Source organism: Podarcis bocagei (genome assembly GCF_964188305.1).
Source record: "Podarcis bocagei genome assembly, chromosome: 10".
NCBI classification, from domain to species: Eukaryota; Metazoa; Chordata; class Lepidosauria; order Squamata; family Lacertidae; genus Podarcis; species Podarcis bocagei.
The window spans coordinates 11,606,099-11,627,625 of record NC_138135.1 but is presented as its reverse complement, the minus strand read 5'-3'; the positions used below and the strand labels follow the sequence as shown (position 1 = coordinate 11,627,625).

At 47.8% G+C, this 21,527-nt stretch overlaps 1 protein-coding gene across 3 annotated transcripts in view; it reads left to right on the top strand.

Moving 5' to 3' along the window:
• The window catches only part of SFMBT2 (Scm like with four mbt domains 2), a 78,140-nt gene extending 67,368 nt beyond the window's left edge, over positions 1-10,772 (top strand). For 2 of the 3 annotated variants that reach the window (XM_081209921.1, XM_081209920.1), the window contains 5 exons: positions 3,207-3,382; positions 4,739-4,911; positions 5,748-5,996; positions 6,770-6,898; positions 8,178-10,772. In XM_081209921.1, the coding sequence (XP_081066047.1) occupies positions 3,207-3,382; positions 4,739-4,911; positions 5,748-5,996; positions 6,770-6,898; positions 8,178-8,318 (868 nt within the window). In that variant the 3' untranslated portion in view covers positions 8,319-10,772. The remainder of the gene's footprint in view (positions 1-3,206; positions 3,383-4,738; positions 4,912-5,747; positions 5,997-6,769; positions 6,899-8,177) is intronic. The other variant, XM_081209922.1, reaches the window with a different exon arrangement.
• The last annotated feature ends 10,755 nt before the right edge of the window (positions 10,773-21,527 follow it).

Sequence of the window (21,527 nt, the reverse complement as noted above, 5' to 3'; positions counted from 1 at the left end):
TCCCTGCCCTCAGACCGTCTCGCTAGAGTGGTGCATGCTCTAGTTGTCTCCCGCTTGGACTACTGCATTGCGCTCTACGTGGGGCTACCTTTGAAGGTGACCCAGAAACTACAGCTAATCCAGAATGTGGCAGATAGACTGGTGACTGAGAGTGGCCGCCGGGACCACATAACATCGGTCTTGAAAGACCTACATTGGCTCCCAGTACATTTCCGGCCGCAATTCAAAGTGTTGGCATTGACCTTTAAAACCCTAAATGGCCTTGGCCCAGTATACCTGAAGGAGCGTCTCCGCCCCCATCGTTCTGCTCAGAAGCTGAGGTCCAGCGCCGAGGGCCTTCTGGCAGTTCCCTCATTGTGAGAAGCAAAGTTACAGGGAACCAGGCAGAGGGCCTTCTCGGTAGTGGCGCCCGCCCTGTGGAACGCCCTCCCATCAGATGTCAAAGAGATAAACAACTACCTGACATTCATAAGACATCTGAAGGCAGCCCTGTTCAGGGAAATATTTAATGTGTGACATTTTTGTGTATTTTTTGTCTTTGTTGGAAGCCGCCCAGAGTGGGAGGGGTACAAATAATTTATTATTATTATTATTATTATTATTATTATTATTATTATTATTATTATTTCTGGAATTTCCAGAACATGGAATTCTGGAATTCAGAAATACAGTGGAACCTTGGTTTTCGAATGTAATCCTTTCTGTAAGACCGTTCGTCTTCTGAAACATTCTACAACCGAGGCGCAATGGGCGGTCAGCAATTTTAATGGAGAAATGCACCTCGGAAGCCGTTCAACTTCTGAGGCGCTTTCGAAAACGGAAACATTCACTTCCGGGTTTTCAGCATTCGTGTTCCGAATTGTTCATCTTCCAAGACGCTTGAAAACAGAGGTTCCACTGTAAAACAGATGCATTTTGCAGGCATGTTCACGGACATTTGCTTACGTCTGCCCAAGTCACTTTTTAGATTTTTAAAAATACGCTTTATATGCCGCGTTTGCACAAAAGGGCAGTCAAAAACAGTAACAAAAAATAAGCACGCCTTGCACAGTTATTTTACTTAACTGTTGGGAGACTGTGTGTTCCTGTTTATTGGGCACAATTTATTCTAATCAATGCATTATCCGGTGTCCTTTTCAGTTTGCCCCAACATAAGGTCTGGGAACCTGCTTTTTAAAAACACACACATGTGAATTGTCTTTGCTTCTTTTGCATGAAAGTCTGCATTCTGCGCATCATTACTTTGGATGTGCACACAATGAGATAGCAGGTCTGGCTGTAAATCTCTACTGTGAACAAGGCAATCTGGGCATTCTGGCTGTCTAAGCTTGGTGGCGGGTTTTCCCCCCCTTCGAAGTTCTCTTATGTGGGTCATTACTTTGGAAATCTTTGATCCTTGCCCCTTTAGCGTCAGTTGTAATACATTTAATTAGAAAAGCAAAATGGATTTTACTTGTGGAATCCTTAATGCTACAATTGACGCAAAGCCCAGTGAACTTTAAAGTCTTGCAGCGCCGCTGGCTAATAGCTTCTGATGTGGGGGGTTGGGTTTTTTTATTGCTCAAAGGTAGCTGGCGAAATGAAAGTCTCGTTGGAGCAATGATTATGCTGTTAATAATATGGATATCCAGGGTGACATCATTCAATCCAGTGGTCTTTTTACTAGCAGGCGGAGAAGTCTTGCATGCTGTAAAATCAGTGGTAGGGAACCTTCAGCCCTCAAGCCTAATCAGCCCCCACCCCATTTGGCCCAGGCACCTGTTTGTTTGTTTGCTTGCTTGCTTGCTTGCTTGCTTGCTTGCTTGCTTTGTTGCAAAGTTGTGTCCACTTCCCTTGATTAAATATTGCACAAAGGTAAAGGTACCCCTGACCCTTAGGTCCAGTCATGGCCGACTCTGGGGTTGCAGCGCTCATCTCGCTTTATTGGCCGAGGGAGCCGGCGTACAGCTTCCGGGTCATGTGGCCAGCATGACTAAGCCACTTCTAGCGAACCAGAGCAGCGCACGGAAATGCCGTTTACCTTCCCGCCAGAGTGGTACCTATTTATCTACTTGCACTTTGACGTGCTTTCGAACTGCTAGGTTGGCAGGAGCAGGGACCGAGCAACGGGAGCTCACCCCGTCAGGGGGATTCGAACCACGACCTTCTGATCGGCAAGTCCTAGGCTCTGTGGTTTAACCCACAGCGCCTCCCGCGTCCCTATATATTGCATAGAATCATAGAATTGGAAGGGACCACAAGAGATATCTAGTTCAACACTCTGCAATGCAGGAATTGTTCGCCCAGTCTCACAACATTTGTATACAGTCGAGGTTTACATTTTGGAGATTTCAGCTCATAAAGCCAAGCTTGTGTAGATTTTATGTATTTATTTAATAAATTTGTTTACCGCCCTTCATTCTGGAACAAATAATATAACAAATAGTCAGTAAACAAAAAACCCCCGCACATAGTAAAAACAACAACCCAATGTTCAAAAATTAGAATCAACAATAATCTAAAAGCAGATTAAAATGCATGTCAACATTCCACATGTCTGGGTAGGGTTGCCTAAACAAAAATGTTTTAAGGAGGCGCCAAAAAGAGTCCAGCGAAGGCATCGGTCTGATTTCAATAGGCAGGGAGTTCCAGAGGGTGCTGCCACACTACAAGATCAATTTCTGCCACATAAAGAATATTATGTGGCACCTGTAACAGGGCAAGTTCTCTAAGGGGTTGAATGGACACCTATGGGTTAAACAATATTCACCTGATGTCACGTGTAATGTCAAATTTCGATTTTCCTCTCACCCCTCTGTCATTTTCCCCTTGTGCCTTGCATTTTTTAATTTTTATTTTTAAGATTGTGAGCCTGCATGTAGGGACATGCAGAAGTCTTGTTTTGACTGTATTTAAGCTGCTCCAGGAGTCCTTTTGGCTGAAGAGGGGGATGTAGATGCTCCAAATAGATAGATAGATAGATAGATAGATAGATAGATAGATAGATATGGCTGGACCCTAAGGGGGTTTGCGGCAACTGGGCTTTGCCTCCTCCAGCAGCCAGCTGATCCGTTGCTGCTTTCAAAATGCTGTACCCTTGCCCACAAAGTTTGATTCCAAAGATTGAACCCTGGAGAGTCACTGCCAGCCAGTGTAGGCAGGTGCCATGCTAGCTGGGCCCGTGACCTGTGTAACGTTTGCCGTGTTGCAACAACCCACCTGCACAGGTACAGAGGCAAAACCTACAGGGCCACAGTGAAGATTGTCCGCACGTCTGATCAAGTCCTGGATTTCTGCCGGAGAGTTTGCGCTAAACTGGAATGCTGCCCGAATTTATTCAGCCCCATCCCAGTTACTGAAGCCTGCCCGGAAAACTGCTCCGTTCACACTAAAACGAAATATAGTGAGTATGATGGAACTGCATTGGCTCGTGGAAGTTTCCTGCCAACTTGCCCAGGTTATCTTTGGGGACAGATGGAACGTTTCGTGTTCAGAAAGAGGAAAAATGACCCCTTTCCCTAAAAGCCAAAGAGTGGGAAGAAGCTAAGCAGGTGTGAGGAACCTGTGACCCTTCAGATGTAACCCTCCCAACATCCCTGACTGTCTGCCATGTTGCCTGGGACAGGTGAGAGCCGAGGTTCAGCTGTGGACATCTGCAGTCAAACCTAGACATGCTAGTTAGTATATGAAGGGGTTAAGGTCACAGAGTTCTAATTTGTTAGAGTAGGTTCGGTGATGTCACATCCCCTCTTCTCCTGAGAGGGAGGAAGGCTTGTTTCCTGTTCCTTCTCTCTCTCATTCTCTTTCCCTATTTACTCTGCAAGTAACAGAGGCAGAAATGTCTCACCTTAGCTCTCTGCCTTAGACATGTGTCTGAGGCTGCCTTTGCTATATTTCACTACCCGAGAACATTTGCCTGCATTTCTTGTTGTTGCACAAAGGCTAATGCATGGCCGTGACCTCAGATTAAGTAAGTACAGCCTTTTTAAACTTACTTCGGAGTGTGGTCTGTTTCATTGCATGAGGGCGAGGAAGGGGGCCAGCCACCTTAGGCAGCTGGAACATAATGAACAAAGGTTTAATAACCTATTCTTAGGCTCATTTAATCTGCCTCAACGCTGGGATTTAAACTCTGTAATGTGCAAGCCCTGTTTATAACAGGCATCAGCCACCCCACCCCCCTTTATTAATTAATTTGCATCCTCTGTAGATGATTAAATAATATATCCTCTGGCAGATTCCCATCACGAACAACATCTGGAGGGCCACAGGTGACAATGAACACAGGTTAGGATGACTAAATACAGTCATACCTCGGGTTACAGGTGCTTCGGGTTGCGCGATTTCGGGTTGCACAGAACCCAGAAGTACTGGAACGGGTTACCTCCAGGTTTTGGCGTTTGTGCATGCGCAGAAGCATTAAATCACGCTTTGCGCATGCGCAGAAGCACCGAATCGCAACCCACGCATGTGCAGACACAGCGCTGCGGATTGCGAACGTGCTTCCTGCATGGATCACGTTCGCAACCCGAGCGTCCAATGTAGTGGAATGAACAGTTGAACCTTTTGCACATCCCTAGCACTAAAGAGCTGTTTAGCACCGATCAGCCACTTAGTCTCAGTCAGCTGCTAAGGAATGTCCCGAAATCATGAGAGTATAGTGTTATCCTCCTGCCGTTGCTGCCTGGATTAGCTCCATAGGTTTAGGTTAGTTCGGCGACTAACCAGGTGTATTTTTGATGTTCGTCTTCCACTCCAGCTTATTATTGTGGAAAGAGGAGGAAAGTCATCAAGGCTCCAGCTGGAGAAAACAACAACCGCAGCCCGGAGAGCAGGCATGGCAAGCCAGCCAGGCGCAGGAAGATGCAGAAGCCCATTCCAGCGCAAAGGAAGAGTCAGCCATCTATAACAGACCTAGCGGAATCCGCGGAGGTGAATTTTTGGATTAAAAAATCTTATTTCTTTCAAAAGCAAATTGTCAGTGGAACGTGAGTTGATAGAGCCTTGAGGAGGTAGAGGGTAAGGTGCAATATCAGGAATGATTTCTCATTTTGTCTTTTAAACTCTTTCTCCCTGCTAGTAGAAAGCTAGCATATCATGGAAAGTGCTAGGGCCTTTCCCCGATAAGGTAGCTTTTGCAAGCCTGCCAGATTTGCAGTTCCTAAATCAGTAAGCAGACAGGAACGAAACTGCCCTGCAAAATTCACACACCTCCAAAAATTGCAATGCACTTATCCAAGTAAAAAGTGTGCATGATAATGTGTTTATTAGTTAAATCGGCCTACAGGGCCACATTAAATTTGGCAGAGGCAAGAGGTAGCTTTAAGAAATGCATATATCGGCCATGATTGCACACACAAAAATGTGCATATTTGGAGAAATCAGCACCAAAAATGCATGTGATTATTTTTGTGCATAATTTTATCGTGAATAAGTGGAAATGGGCAAATTGGACTTTAAGTTGGGGAAATAAGAAACCGGAGCAATTATCACACTTTGTGACTTAATATCTAATTTATAAACCACTTACATGTCCAAATGGCTTTTAATTGGATTCCAAGAATGAAAACAATTATAAAATTCTTATGAAGTAAGTATTATTTGGGGAACAACCTTCGCTCAGCTTCCTCTTTTCCCCACAAAAACATACATTCCTGATAACTTATGAATTCAGGACTGCTTGAACAGCACCATCCACCCAGTTCATATTACCTCAGTTTCATTGCCATTTGTGTCTTTGACCCCTGTGGAAACCCAACTCCCTGCAGGAAAGCGACGAGGAGGAACCCGAGGCCCTGGACGACGAGACGTGGAGTGAAGAGACCAGCCCAGAGCTACAAGATGACCAGACAGACGTCTCCTCGGCCGAGCTGCCTGCAGCCAAGCCTGCGAGCACAATGAGGCTGCGCAGCAGTGCTGACCTGGACCGAATCTCTCGCAGCGGGAGGAGCAGGCGAGCCCGGAAAACCTTGGCTGTCTTGTGCGCCAAAGGGCAGAAAAGGGCTCGGTTCAGACAGGTGAGGTTTTGGACCCCTTTCTCGTGTCACCAATGTTTCCAGCATGCTCCGGTTGCTACTGAAGCGGTTTAATAACTGCAACAAGACTCCCGCTTGGACTCCTGCAATGCATTCTACGTGGGGCTACCTTTGAAGGTGACCTGGAAACTACAACTAATCCAGAATGCGGCAGCTAGACTGGTGACTGGGAGCAGCTGCCGAGACCATATAACACCGGTCTTGAAAGACCTACACTGGCTCCCAGTATGTTTCCGAGCACAATTCAAAGTGTTGGTGCTGACCTTTAAAGCCCTAAACGGCCTTGGTCCAGTATATCTGAAGGAGCGTCTCCATCCCCATTGTTCAGCCCGGACACTGAGGTCCAGCTCCAAGGGCCTTCTGGCAGTTCCCTCGCTGCGAATAGCCAAGTTACAGGGAACCAGGCAGAGGGCCTTCTCGGCAGTGGCGCCCACCCTGTGGAACGCCCTCCCATCAGATGTCAAAGAGATAAACAACTATCTGACATTCAGAAGACATCTGAAGGCAGCCCTGTTTAGGGAAGCTTTTAATGTTGAATAGGTTATTGTATTTTAGTGTTTTCTGGAAGCCGCCCAAAGTGGCTGGGGAAACCCTGCCAGATGGGCAGGGTATAAATAATAAATTATTATTATTATTATTATTATTATTATTATTATTATTATTATTATTATTATGGCAGGAGACTGGGTTAGATAAGCCACAGGATCCCATCCATTTCTGCGATTCTATTTTTATATATTTATTTGCCCTCTTAGGTGATGAAGCCAGAGCCGGAACAGAAGCTTGTGCTGGAGAGCAACCCATTGGAATGGACTGTCACAGATGTGGTGAAGTTCATCAAGCTGACCGACTGTGCCCCTCTTGCCAAAATATTTCAGGAGCAGGTGGGCCGTTCTTCATTCTGTCGCTTCTTCTGTGTCAGGGCTGAGAGTTGAATCCAGATCGTCTGAGGTTGCAATTTCCACTGAACATAATTCCCACCCCCCAGGTTTGCCTTCATGCGCTCATTTTGCTTGTGATGCCTCCTGCTGCTGCAACAAGCTCTCCTCCCTCCTCCTGGCAGCTCCCAGAACCAGAAGAGGTATGAAAAGGGAGGAGGAGCCTGGGGAAAGCCCTGGAGAGAGATGGGGACTTTCAGTGTCGGCAACTCGATTTTCACGGAATAACACCGCTGGGAGTGAGCTGCTATGTGTTTTTGCTAATAAATTTTGTTGTTTAGTCGTGTCCGACTCTTTGTGACTCCATGGACCAGAGCACGCCAGGCACTCCTGTCTTCCACTGCCTCCCACAGTTTGGTCAAACTCATGCTGGTAGCTTCGAGAACACTGTCCAGCCATCTCGTCCTCTGTCGTCCCCTTCTCCTTATGCCCTCCATCTTTCCCAACATCAGGGTCTTTTCCAGGGAGTCTTCTCTTCTCATGAGGTGGCCAAAGTATTGGAGCCTCAGCTTCAGGATCTGTCCTTCCAGTGAGCACTCAGGGCCGATTTCCTTCAGAATGGATAGGTTTGATCTTCTTGCAGTCCATGGGACTCTCAAGAGTCTCCTCCAGCACCATAATTCAAAAGCATCAATTCTTCGGCGATCAGCCTTCTTTATGGTCCAGCTCTCACTTCCATACATCACTACTGGGAAAACCATAGCTTTAACTATACGGACCTATGTCGGCAAAGAGATGTCTCTGCTTTTTAAAATGCTGTCTAGGTTTGTCATTGCTTTTCTCCCAAGAAGCAGGCGTCTTTTAATTTCGTGACTTCTGTCACCATCTGCAGTGATCATGGAGCCCAAGAAAGTAAAATCTCTCACTGCCTCCATTTCTTCCCCTTCTATTTGCCAGGAGGTGATGGGACCAGTGGCCATGATCTTCGTTTTTTTTATGTTGAGCTTCAGACCATATTTTGCGCTCTCCTCTTTCACTCTCATTAAAAGGTTCTTTAATTCCTCCTCACTTTCTGCCATCAAGCTTGTGTCATCTGCGTATCTGAGGTTGTTGATATTTCTTCTGGCAATCTTAATTCCGGCTTGGGATTCATGCAGCCCAGCCTTTAACTCCAACTTTGAACGGTGTGATGACTGACTGGCACGCTCCTGTGCCACAGTTTTTTGAAATTGCAGCATACATTAAAAAAATTAAAAATCACGCATGTTTCTTCTCCTTTCTGCAGGACATTGACGGCCAAGCTCTCCTCTTGCTGACCCTGCCGACCGTCCAGGAGTGCATGGACCTCAAACTCGGCCCCGCCATCAAGCTGTGCCACCAGATTGAGCGGGTCAAACTGGCTTTCTATGCCCAGTACGCCAACTGACCACGCCAATTGCCACTTTCCCGTCTCCGTGACTTTCGTTCCAAGGTTGTGCCTGGCTCTCCCGACCCTGAACCCTTTTGGAAGCGCTGATAAAATATATATTGCGGGGAAGAAGGTGGCAGCCCAGCTGCTTGCTCACGAGTAGGCTGGCCTGCAGCTGGGGCATTGGGGTGGGGCTGAGTAAGGGCTGTAAGACTCCAGGCTCCTTCTGAGAGATTATGAGCCTCAAAGAGAGTCAGGTAAAGGGGTAAGATACAGAGTGTTAGGCAGAGGATCCCTCCAGATGGATGGTTTTTTTGTTTGTTTGTTTTTGGGGGTGCTTTTTGCAGATGCATTCTGCAACTTGTCCCTGATTCATTAAGATTGCATTAGTGATGGATTTATACCAAACCGTACGCGTACCATTCTGCTTCATGAGTTGTTCTGCCATGCTTTCCCCAGCGTTGGGCACTTTTGCACTAAAGCACAGCTAAAAGAAGAAAAATACCCACCCAGAACATTTGCAGCATAGAAAAGGGATGTGCGTAAGCTCGCAAGGGCTGGACTTTGCAGTAGAGAACCTCTGGCAGAAAAGAAATGAGATGATGAGGATGACACTCGCTTTCTCAAATCGAGCTTGCTTTCCCGTCGCTGTAAGCGCTGGGGTTATTTCGTGTGTTGATTTGCTGTTCTCGGCAACCTATATCCACTATTCAAAAGCACACACAAGAGCACCATTTTGAATGACTTCGCTTGACAGGGGAAAGAGGGGTCTTCAAGGCAGGGCGGCTGTCATTTGGGCCTGATCCTTGCGGTGCAATTTCCCTGGCCGAGTAATTGTGTACAGAAACGCATGCGCTGAGTTGAAGTGTGCAGAAATGAGAAGGAAAGCTCACAAAACTGGTTCACGGTGGGGGAAGCTGCGTTGCAAAGAAATGTGTGCTAAACTGCATAGGGAAGAAGTCGGCAGGACGGATTTTTCAGGAGGACTCAAATCACCAGCTGGTGGGTTAAAAGCGCGAGAGCCGAATTTGAGATTGGAAAAAAGAGAAATTGAGAGAAGCTGAAATGGACGGGCCCGGCCATTCCTAGTTTCCAACCACTGTGCAAGGTTAAAGGTCCAAATCATACAAACCATTTTGCACTGCAGAGCATTGAGGGACACCCGCTTCCCCGATTCCTACAGCCAGCGGCTGAGGAAGCTGCTTGGGCACGTGGGGCGAGCCGCCCATAGGGGCAGGATACACCCCGGTGCCTCCAGAGTCTGCCTGCCTCCTCCCACTTAGCCACCCTACAGCTGGGGGGGGGGGCAGCAGGCGAACCATTTGGGCAACGCGGAGCTTTCAGGCGCCCAAGCCATTGTGTCACTCCCAGGGGAGATGCGTGGCTCAGGCGCGCTGCAGGCCGCGCGATGAGTGCCGCCCGTATTTTGTCACCCCCCTCAGTGGTGACACCCGGGACGGACCGCACCCCCCTTTCTCCAGCCCTGCCTCCAGCCCCAGGCAGCCTGCTTGCTCCACTCCAACAGAGCACATGTGTAGCCGTGTGGGCTACAGGAGCATCACTTTTTCTTAAACCCAACATCCCAACAAGCAGCTCTTTTGGAAGGGATGGGAGAGTTGGGCGCATTGAATCTAGTCCTTCCTCACTCTCAGGCAGCTCATTAGAAGGATCCCAGGCTTTTTAAAGGGCCGGTGTGCTTTTAGCCCTTGTTCCCGGCTCGGACTGTAGACTCTCCTTCATCAGAGGAGATTTTAAAGCAGAGGTTGGATGGCCATCAGTCAGGGATTCTTTAGCTGTGATTCCTTCATTACAGGGGGTTGGTTTAGATGACCCCGTAGGGTCCCTCCCAGCGCTCTATGAAAACACAAGAATTGGATTCGTTTGCATTATTAAACTTTTCTGTCCGTGCCCTGTTATTTTTCTTGTTACTAGCAGGAGGATGGAAGCCTCCCATCATCAGATGTGAATGTTCGACACCAGCATCGAAGTTTCAAGGCTGCATTACGCACCATGCATTTATAAAGCACACGACTTCCCCCAAAGCAGCCTTGGAACTGTAGTTAAGGGTGCTGGGAGCTGTAGCTCTGTGGAGGTCAAACTACAGTTCCCAGCATTTTTTTAATGGGGTGGGGGATGTGCTTTAAATGTGTGGTGTGTGTAACAGCCCAGGTTGAGAGTGTTTTGGAAGGCGAAAATCCCGAGAGACGGTAAGAGAGAGATGGGAATAATCCTGTCTCCTTATGCTTCCTGTCCACAAAAGAATGAGGCACATTGTTAATTCTGCTGTACAAGATTGTATTCTGTATATAAATAAATATATATATAAATATATATATATGATTTCATGTAAATAATGGGGGAAATCTATATTCAGAGTTCTATTTTAATTTTTATTCAAAAACGGAGCAAAAGAAAACTTTTTACTCGAAGCGTTGTAAACCAGATTGTTGTTAATAAAGTCATTCAAAAGGATGCCTGTCTGTTTATGTCTCATTTTCCCTCCTGCTTGAACACAATTTGACCCATCATCCACCGCAGATCATGGGTACAGTGGTACCTTGGTTCTCAAATGACCTTGGTTCTCGTACGTTTTGGCTCCCAAACTCCTCAAACCCGGAAGTGAGTCTTTTGGTTTGTGAACATTCTTTGGAAGCCAAACATCCAATGTGGTTTCCGATCGAGTGCAGGAAACTCCTGCAGCCAATCGGAAGCCACGCCTTGGTTTTCAAACGGTTCCGGGAGTCGCGAACGGACTCCCGGAACGGATTTAAGTTCAACAACCAAATTACGACTACACTGAATATCCGTACGGAAGTTCTCTTGTGGACAGCCCTCCGAGAGACGCTGCTGAGCATTATAGCTCAATGGAACCCCAAGGTTTTCTCAAATACTAGCAACAGAGGGACGGGCAGGGCTGCCGTTTTCATGTCCCGCTTCTGGAATTCTTGGTGACATCTGGACAGGTTTTAGTCAAAAGCTGGACGAGAATGGAAGAAGAGCCCTCATCTAACCTAGCGATGGAAAAGATGCTTAAAGTAAACTGGAAGAAGGACAAATCTTGCCACTTACCTTTGCCCACCAACATGCATTCAGAGGCTTCGGAAGAGAGATTGGACGGCCATCTGTCATGGGTGCTTTAGCTGAGATTCCTACATTGCAGGGGGTTAGACTAGATGACTCTTGGGGTCCCTTACAACTTGTATGATTTTTTTTTTTTAAAAAAATACAACTTGTATGATTTTATGGGCCCCCTGTACGCCACCATTTGGTAAGAGTTTTGGGGGAGGCCCTCCTAGGGTGTCAGGTATCCTCTGCTAGGCAGTTCATTCATTCAGTTTTCTTGCTTTCCTTCCTTCCTGGGGCTGTGCCGGGTAGCTATAGGTAAAAGTAAAGAGACCCCTGACCATTAGGTCCAGTCGTGGCAGACTCTGGGGTTGCGGCTCTCATCTCGCTTTATTGGCCGAGGGAGCCGCCGTACGGCTTCCAGGTCATGTGGCCAGCATGCCTAAGCCGCTTCTGGTGAACCAGAGCAGCACACAAAAACACTGTTTACCTTCCTGCTGGAGTGGTACCTATTTATCTACTTGCACTGGTGTGCTTTCGAACTGCTAGGTTGGCAGGAGCAGGGACCGAGCAACAGGAGCTCACCCCGTCGCTGGGATTCGAACCACCAACCTTCTGATCGGCAAGCCCTGGGCTCTGTGGTTTAACCCACAGCGCCACCCGGTGCCATATGCTAAATGGGCTTCTAGAGGAGCAACGGAATATGTGATTCCTCTATTTAAGAACTCGAGAATTTCCCCTCTCCTATTGGCCCCCTGTGTCTAGTTAAATGTCGTCTCCCTCTCCCATGTTTTGAGTCTTCTGAATTAGAAAGGCAATAGAAATTACAGCTAAATAGTAGTTCCAAGAGCATTAAGTGCCTCCTCTTGCAAATTTAATTGTATGGGATTCTTTACAGTCACATGCTGATGCTAATGAAACATAACAGGCTGTTATTGGATTATTCCGTGATGAAACCCCTTGGAGCTGAGAGGTTTGCAAAACTGCTCTTCATATGGGAAACTCTCTTCACGTCAGTTTTTCTGCTGAGGGGCCCTCGCGTGTCTGCCTCCAAATCCCTGCATGCAAAAGGACAGGGGTCTGATTCTCCTCAGCCAAAATTATTTTTTCATTTTGGGGTTCTGAATTTACCTGATCTTGTTTTTTGGTAGGTAAGAAATTGGATAAAATACTACTACTACTACTACTGATAATAATAATAATAATAATAATAATAATAATAATAATAATAATAATAATAATAACAACAACAGTAGTAGTAGTCGTAATAATAATAATACAGTGGTACCTCGGGTTACAGACGCTTCAAAATACAGACGCTTCAGACTCTGCTAACCCAGAAATAGTACCTCGGGTTAAGAACTTTGCTTCAGGATGAGAACAGAAATCGCGCGGTGGCGGCTAAAGTGGTACCTCAGATTAAGAACAGTTTCAGGTTAAGAACAGACCTCCAGAATGAATTAAGTTCTTAACCCTTATTATTATTATATTCCATGTGACAGCCCTTCAGATATTTGAAGATGGCTATCATATCTCCTCTCGGTCTCCACTTTTCCAGGCTAAACATACCCAGCTCCTTCAAATTCTTCTCCCCTTGTCAGCTCTTTGCTGAGTAAAAAAGCCTTCCTCAATAACCACAAAGACAGGATTAACGAAATGTACACAAATTGTAAGGGCTCAGCAAATTTGCAACATCAGTTTTCAACGTTTTGATTAACTGTTCATTCACATTGTCTGACATCCCAGAAATTTGGGGACTGATTGCATTGTTCGAAAGAAGAACGACACACATCTCGCCCTCCCTAGACTTCTTTCACCATGCCTGCAACATATGGCCAAATCAGCTGTGGTGTGAGGTTTCCTAGCTTTTGCAAAGTTGCTTTCATTACAGCAGGATTTCTTGCAGCTATTTTCACAAGCGACTTCTTGCTATAGGCATCCATCTGCCTGGGGAGACAGTGGAGGAGTGCGCATTCAGGGATGTCAAGTCAAACCACTGGAGATTTTACAGCGCCTGCTGTGGCCGTAGAGACCGATAGGGGAAAGACATGTTTTGCTGCAGCTGGGGCAGATGAAGGCGTCCTGTTGTGCTGCTTGCAGATGCACCACGGCGTTTCTTCTTTTGTTTCATTTGGTCACGTTAGAGCTGGAAAAATCTTGTGTTTGTCGTGGTTTCATTGTTGCATCAGCAGTTTCATACTAGCATCAGACAGCGCCTCTGAATAAAGCACATTTTGTGGCTTCAGCTAATCTGGCCCAGCACTAATGAAACCAAACTTTAGATAAGATAAGTCATATTTGCGTTTTGCACCCTTGTTGCCAGCGCACATCTCTGTGGCTGCTTCAGCTGATAATTCTTGGTCGTTATCTGAACCTGAACTACCACTGGAGTTGACAGAGGCTCCTCTCCTCTCCCAGAACAATAGGAACCCCTCAAACAATTGCCTTAGATGTAAGGTTCAACCCATTCTGTTGCAGCTAATAGGAAAGGCTGTGGTGTGTGTTTGCTGCCCGTGACAGTTGCCCCCAATTTGCAAACGGCGCCCCACAGGCTCAAAAAGGCTGATCGCCCCTGCCTTAAAGCATCATTTCCACTTTGCAAATTTTGTTGTTGTTGTTTAGTCGTTTAGTCATGTCCGACTCTTCGTGACCCCCTGGACCAGAGCACGCCAGGCACTCCTGTCTTCCACTGCCTCCTGCAGTCTGGTCAAACTCATGCTGGTAGCTTCGAGAACACTGTCCAACCATCTTGTCCTCTGTCGTCCCCTTCTCCTTGTGCCCTCCATCTTTCCCAACATCAGGGTCTTTTCCAGGGAGTCTTCTCTTCTCATGAGGTGGCCAAAGTATTGGAGCCTCAGCTTCACGATCTGTCCTTCCAGTGAGCACTCAGAGCTGAGGACTACCTAATTCAGAACTCCTAAATTCAAACCTGGCTACTTTGGGAAGCACCTCGTTTAGACAGGACGGGCAAAGGTGAAGGGACCCCTGACCATTAGATCGAGTCGTGACCGACTCTAGGGTTGCGGCGCTCATCTTGCTTTATTGGCTGAGGGAGCCGGCATACAGCTTCCGGGTCATGTGGCCAGCATGACTAAGCCACTTCTGGCGAACCAGAGCAGTGCACGGAAACGCCGTTTACCTTCCCGCCGGAGCGGTACCTATTGATCTACTTGCACTTTGAGGTGCTTTCAAACTGCTAGGTTGGCAGGAGCAGGGACCGAGCAACGGGAGCTCACCCTGTCGCAGGGATTCGAACCGCCGACCTTCTGATCGGCAAGTCCTAGGCTCTGTGGTTTAACCCACAGCAATACCCGCGTCCCTTCAGGACGGGCAAAGTGGCTGCTAATTACGGTCCTCAGAAGCAAATTTCATCTTTCCACTTCTTGCTCATGAATAAACAAGGCGCCATTGGAGAGATGGGTATTCAAAATATCTTATTAAATTGTGCAGCAGCGGGTAGAGAAAGCAGTCAGGAGAAACAACAATATGGCAATTTCAAATTGTATCAGTTCCTCCCTTGAGTTTATAAAATATGTAGATGAATGACTGCATAATACGGAGAGTTTGGCATAATCTCTTAGCAGTCAGCATTAGCAAGTCTTCTCACTGCTGCTGCTCCTTTTGTGCTCAGTAATTAGCTCTATCAATGCATCCCAGACGTGCCAGTATCAAGTCTGATCTCTAGCAGTGGCATCCGGAAAGACGGGGCAGTTTCTTGGGGCCTATTGAGTGCTGAAGGGGCCAACAGATCTCGGACCCACCAAGATCTCTTGCCAAGAACCTCCGCTGTGTTACAGAGTGTTTTGCAATGTGCTAAATAATTAGGGACTAACCAATCTTGGACACACACACACCCCAAATCATTTGCCAATAATTCTGTGTTGCAGAGCATATTCTCCCCAGCCTTTTTGTTCCACATCAGGGGCAGGGAAGATGACCAGGAGGACCCCGTTAGTGGGGTGAAGGTGGCAGCATACTCTGAGACATCTAGGCCCTGGTCTCGGTGCATAATGATGATGCCATCACCTCGTGTCACAGGGCAGAAGGGCTCCAACTCCAATCTAATAGGAGTGATAATATTGGACAATTTCTTACTTGAAATTGAAATACTTTGTACAACTTGTATACAGTGAGATTACACGATACAGTGAGATTAAAAAGGTAAAGGGACCCCTGACCGTTAGGTCCAGTCATGGCCGACTCTGGGGTTGTGGCGCTCATCTTGCTCTATTGGCCGAGGGAGCCGGCGTACAGCTTCCGGGTCATGTGACCAGCATGACTAAGCCGCTTCTGGCGAACCAGAGCAGGACACGGAAATGCCGTTTACCTTCCCTCCTATTTATCTACTTGCATTTTGATGTGCTTTTGAACTGCTAGGTTGGCAGGAGCTGGGACAGAGCAACGGGAGCTCACCCCGTTGCGGGGATTCGAACCGCCGACCTTTCTGTCGGCAAGTCTGCGAGGCTCAGTGGTTTAGACCACAGTGCCACCCACTTCCATACTAGGAGGAGAGGATGTGTATCTGCCATGGTTCTCTCTGAGATGTGCGTGTCATATGGCATGGAGAAGTATGCCTGTTCTCAAACCTGGGTGTCAGACATCAAGAAATCCCAAACACTGCTGAGGGTTCAGTGCCCCCGGCCCTCAATTCTCCATGTTAACTTTTACATTTAATATAGGAACCTTTTATTATTATTAATTGGAAGTGAGAGCTGGACCATAAAGAAGGCTGATTGCCAAAGAATGGATGCTTTTGACTTATGGTGCTGGAGGAGACTCTGGAGAGTCCCATGGACTGCAAGAAGATCAAACGTATCCATTCTTAAGGAAACCAGCCCTGAGTGCTCACTGGAAGGACAGATCCTGAAGCTGAGGCTCCAATACTTTGGCCACCTCATGAGAAGAGAAGACTCCCTGGAAAAGACCCTGATGTTGGGAAAGATGGAGGGCACAAGGAGAAGGGGACGACAGAGGATGAGATGGTTGGACAGTATTCTCGAAGCTACCAGCATGAGTTTGACCAAACTGCGGGAGACAGTGAAAGACAGGAGTGCCTGGCGTGCTCTGGTCCAGGGGGTCACGAAGAGTCGGACACGACTAAACGACTAAACGACAACAAAACATTATTATTATTATTATTATTATTATTATTATTATTATTATTATTATTATTTGCATGTAGCGTTCTAAGGACCTCTGGGGTTTCTGAACAGGAAAATAGGGAACTGTTCAACTGTTTTCCATTCAGCTAAGTATTGTCCCTACTCTAGACAGAATTCTGGAGAACTAAGGTTCCCCAGTCCTGCTTTAAAAGATCATGTGCATTTATCCAAAAGTAAAGTGACGGAATTCTTAGCTTCTACAGATCTCTGTTGAAATACCCACATTTCAGTGTTGTTATGATTATGTAGATGGAATAGGCTTTGGACCAGATCCAGGAAAGCACTTCTTGCCTTCTCAAAAATCATGAAAAACAGCTCATTTGAAATCATTATATTTTGCACAAATTGCCTGCTACTGGGTTACACTGTCAAAGGCAAAGAGAATCATCGCTCTCTGCCATGCATAATTCCCACCAACATCTCACTATTAGCTCTTTATTCGTGCACAGCGTTAGGAGAAAGGGGAACCCGCTTTCTGCAGAGCAGTAACCAGCGGTGTCATCCGGGGACCAGGCGGAGAGGTTGCCGTGTCAGGCGCTAGCAGCTCCTCCGACAGTCAAATGGTGCAATTACTAAAAATCCTCGCTAATGACAAATAAATGGAACCGCAGCTGCTGGTGCCATATGCTTCCTGTCTGGGAACGATTCCACAAATGGCAAACACAATCTGTTGGGATCTCCTCACGTGGAACTGAGTGACGGCTCTCGCTCGGTGTAAACCTGCGGAGAGAAATATAAGGTTCCTAGATCCTGGCGAGGAAATAGACCAGAGGCCACCCCACCCAGTGCCTCTCAGAGCTCAGGAAGATCCACCAGCTTTCCGTGAATGAATCTGCACAATCCAGGATGCGGTCCTGTAACAAAGGGACAGAGGAAGGGATCTTAGTGTGCTGAGCCCAGGGGCAACCTCAGCAACACGGTCCAGGTCCGGTCCTGAATCCAAGGGTTCCTCAAGAAGTCAAACCGACAGGGCCAAGGCAAGACATGAGGCAGAAAACCAGGCAAGGACAGGCACAGGATCACAGGCAGGTTCTGGCAAACAGCAACATTGCTCCCGCAACCTGGGGCAGGGTCCACGCAGCCTTTTATCTGTGTCCAGGTAACGGCTGGTTCTGATCCCCTGGTGACTCACCTCCCTGTCTCGCCCGAAGGCGAGCACTCCTCCTACAAGTACTCAGGTCTCTCCTTCTCTCAGACCTGAGTCTCTGCAGCTTGGGAGACAATGGTGGGATACTAGACCCAGAGTCCGCCTCAGCCTCCCCTGACCCAACCGGTAGTGGAGCAGCTGTAAGTGATGGCCCAGCTGGAGGCAACGAGGGAATCCCCGCATCTGGAGCCAGGGCAGGCTCAGGCCCCTGACTCGGCCCAGCTGGTGTTTGCTGCAGGGGAACCTATGCAGACTGGGACTCTTCAGGGTCAGGCCCCAGACTTGGTTCAGCTTCCACCTGAGGCCAAGGATCCTGTGCGGACTAAGACTCCTCTGGCTCCAAATCCTTTTGAGGTCAGTTTTGATGATGGATACCTTTTGCAATGATCTGATAAATAGGAAATGTCACATGAGATGGGATGTGGAGCCCCACGTGTTCAATGGAGCAGGTGTGGAAGTGTGGGCACTGGTAGATTTAGGACAGTTCTCCTGCACAGGGCATAGGGACCAATTGGTTGCCTTCCTTCCTTCTTCCCAAAGTCTAGTAAGGGCTGGGCCTTGGGAAGAAGGCATGAGGGCTCTGACAGGGTCCTAGAGTAGGGGTCCCCAAACTAAGGTCCGCGGGCTGGATAAGGCCCAAGGGACTCGTTTATCCAGCCTGCAGCGATCCCCGCCACCCGCTCTTACCGATACTGCACTGCACGGCTGCCCACGTCCGGGTCGGAGAAGCACCGGAAATAGCTTGTGCGCATGCGCAAGCGTCGTGCGCATGCGCAAGCATTATTTCCGGTGCACATCTGGGTCGGAGGAGGCCAGTGCACATGCACACAAGCTATTTCTGGTGCTCCTCCGACCCGGAAGCATAGCTGCCAACCTTCCCTTTTTTGCCGGAAATTCCCTTATTCCAGCGCCATTTCCCGCTGCTTCCTGCTGCTATCCCGGATTGTTAGATATCCCATAGACTGTCCCCGGGACAGGTGAGGCTGCTGATCCCTTATTTTCAAATCTGAAAGTTGACAGTTATGCCCAGAAGTGCGCCGGAAATAATGTGTGCATATGGACACACGCTCCCCTGCCCTCCAGCCCGCCACGCGATCGGCGCTGGAGACACCGGCCCGAGGCGCGGTAACTTTGCTGACCCCAATCCTAGAATCTTCTTTCCACCATCCCAAAGCCTAGTTTGCTCTTGCTCACTTTGGGAAGGAGGCGGAAGTCTTCCAGCATCCTGCCGGAGTCTCACACCTCCTTTCCAAAGTCCAGTGCCTCCCTTACTCAGCTTTGGTAAGGCGCCACGAGGGGCTGTGTGTCAAATTTTGGCCTTGCACAGTGTTACGGAAAAATCTAGGTGTGAGGCTGCTCAGTCACCCAGCTCGTCGGGCAGAGCCCGCAGGTCCCTGAGGAATAAAGGAAAGAGTCCAGCCACCAACCAGAGCAAATAGCTGTAGACCAAAGTTTATTGCGCAACAGGTTCAAAGAGGGATTTTGAACCCCGAGGATGGGGTGACAAGGACTTTTAAAACTTTCCCACCATATCCCAGAATACAATTCGTACAGCATCATTGCGACATCACTGACATGTCACAAAAGGGGAGGGGTAGACAGAGGCTACACTAGTTTAACTTTGGCAAACATGTCCAGACAAGTCCTTGGTACAAGATTAGCATAAGCAGACATGTCAGGGCAAGACCCAGGTATAAGATTAGCATAGGCAAACACCTCTGAAGTCCCACCACCCAACGCACAATAGAACTTCCTTTGCATGTCTGGACCCCTTGGCAAGTCTGGTGATGGCATTAGGCTTTCCTTGGCCAACAATCAGCTCAGCAATTGTCACCTCTGGGGACTTCCTGGAGTCCCTATTTTTCAAGGGCAAAATAGTGTTGGAATGGAGGAAACTGGCAAAGGAGTTGATTTTATATGATTGTTAAAGCTAGGTAACTTCCCTGAGCTGCCAAGTCGAAAGGATACATTTATACATAATATTTGTAACATTTAACAACTTTAAAGATGTGCCCCCCGCCGTAATTTCCGTAACACACAGGGTGCCATATTGCCAAGGTCCGCCACTGCTCTGGAGGGACAAATGGGGCTGGCACATCCTTCCCACCCTCCGGCAGCTCTACAAATCAGGCTTAATGGAAGCCCTCCCTTCCAGCACCAGACTAGATAATTCCACTTCATTGCTGCTGAGAGCAGCATATTTGCACCGGTGATTCATGCTCGCCTTGTCAGAGCATAATGTACGCTGATCACGCCAAGCGAGCGTACAAGAGTATTCTAACCGCATTTGTTTTAATGGCCTGACTTAATCTGAATGCTTCATTAGGTCGCTGACCTGTTAATAAGAGCAAAACGTACAGGAGGCCACTTATCTAGCAAGGGGAGGAAAGCGGAGCAGCTTGCTGGGGCGAGGAACCTGGTGCGAAAGACTGCCTATCGGCTTTGCACACTGTTTCCATGTTTTGGTCCAAAATTGCAGACAGTGAGACAGCGTCCCTTCCTTCTCCTTTAATTCGAAGTCTCAGGGTGTCAATTTCTCCATTTTCCAGTTAGATGTTATTAACATTGCAGTAGTTGTATGAGGGATTATTATGATGAGCGGAATGTAATTGCAATTAATAAGATTTGGGAATGCAGAAATAAAGACAATCATCAAATCTAGCACGCGGGGAGGGGAGCTTTATCTAAATTATATGATTCAGTATTTGAACGATTGGTATGAATAATTGTATTATAAATTGGTACTGTTATAATGAGGCTATTATTGGACTGTAATTGAAGACTAATACAATTATTATTATTATTATTATTATTATTATTATTATTATTATTATACCTACACTTATGTGCATGCTTCATCCAAGCATATATATGAGGCTGATTTGCCCTCCCAAAATGTTGGACAGCATGTAAGATGTAGTGATGGATGCCAATTCTACTCAGGACTGGCCCAAGCCATGCTCCTACCTGATGTGAAAATCAGCTTTAAAATGTGCACTCAGGACTACTGTTCATTGTGGTAGAGCACATGCGTCATGGTCCAAAGGTCCCAGGTCCAGTTCCTGGTATCTCCAGGTACGGCTTGGAGAAAACCCTGTCTGAAATCCTGAAGAACTGCTACGAGCCATTGTCGATGTGATGGCCTGGGACTCGGGCTCGGACTCAGAACCAGAGGAGTCTCAGTCTGCACCGGATCCTTTGCCTCAGGCGGCATCTGAATCAAGTCTGGGGCCTGATTCTGAAGAGCCCCAGTCTGCACAGGTTCCCCTGCAACAAGTACCAGCTGGGCCAAGTCAGGGGCCTGAGCCTGCCCTGGCTCCAGATGCGGGGATTACCTTGTTGCCTTCAGCTGGGACATCACTTACAGCTGCTCCACTACCGGTTGGGTCATGGGAGGCTGAGGCAGCCTCTGGGTCTAGTAACCCACCAACGTCTCCCGAGCTGCAGAGACTGAGGTCTGAGAGAAGGAGAGACCTGAGTACTCGCAGGAGGAGTGCTCGCCTTCGGGCGAAATAGGGAGGTGAGAAGCCGGGGGATCAGGACCGGCCGTTACCCCAACAGAGATAAAAGGCTGTCGGACCCTGCCCCAGGTTGCAGGAGCAACATTGCTGTTTGCTAGAATCTGCCTGAGACCCTGTACCTGTCCCTGCCTGGTTTCCTGCCTTGTGTCCTGCGTTGGCCCTGACAGACTGGCTCCTCGCAGAACCATTGGATTCGGGACCAGACCTGGACCGCGTTGCCCGGGTTACCCCTGGGCCCAGCACAGTTGACCAGGCTTTCTCAACCTTGAGTCCCCAAGATGTTTGTTGGACTACAACTCCCATCACCCCTAGCTTGCAGGATTAGTGGTCAGAG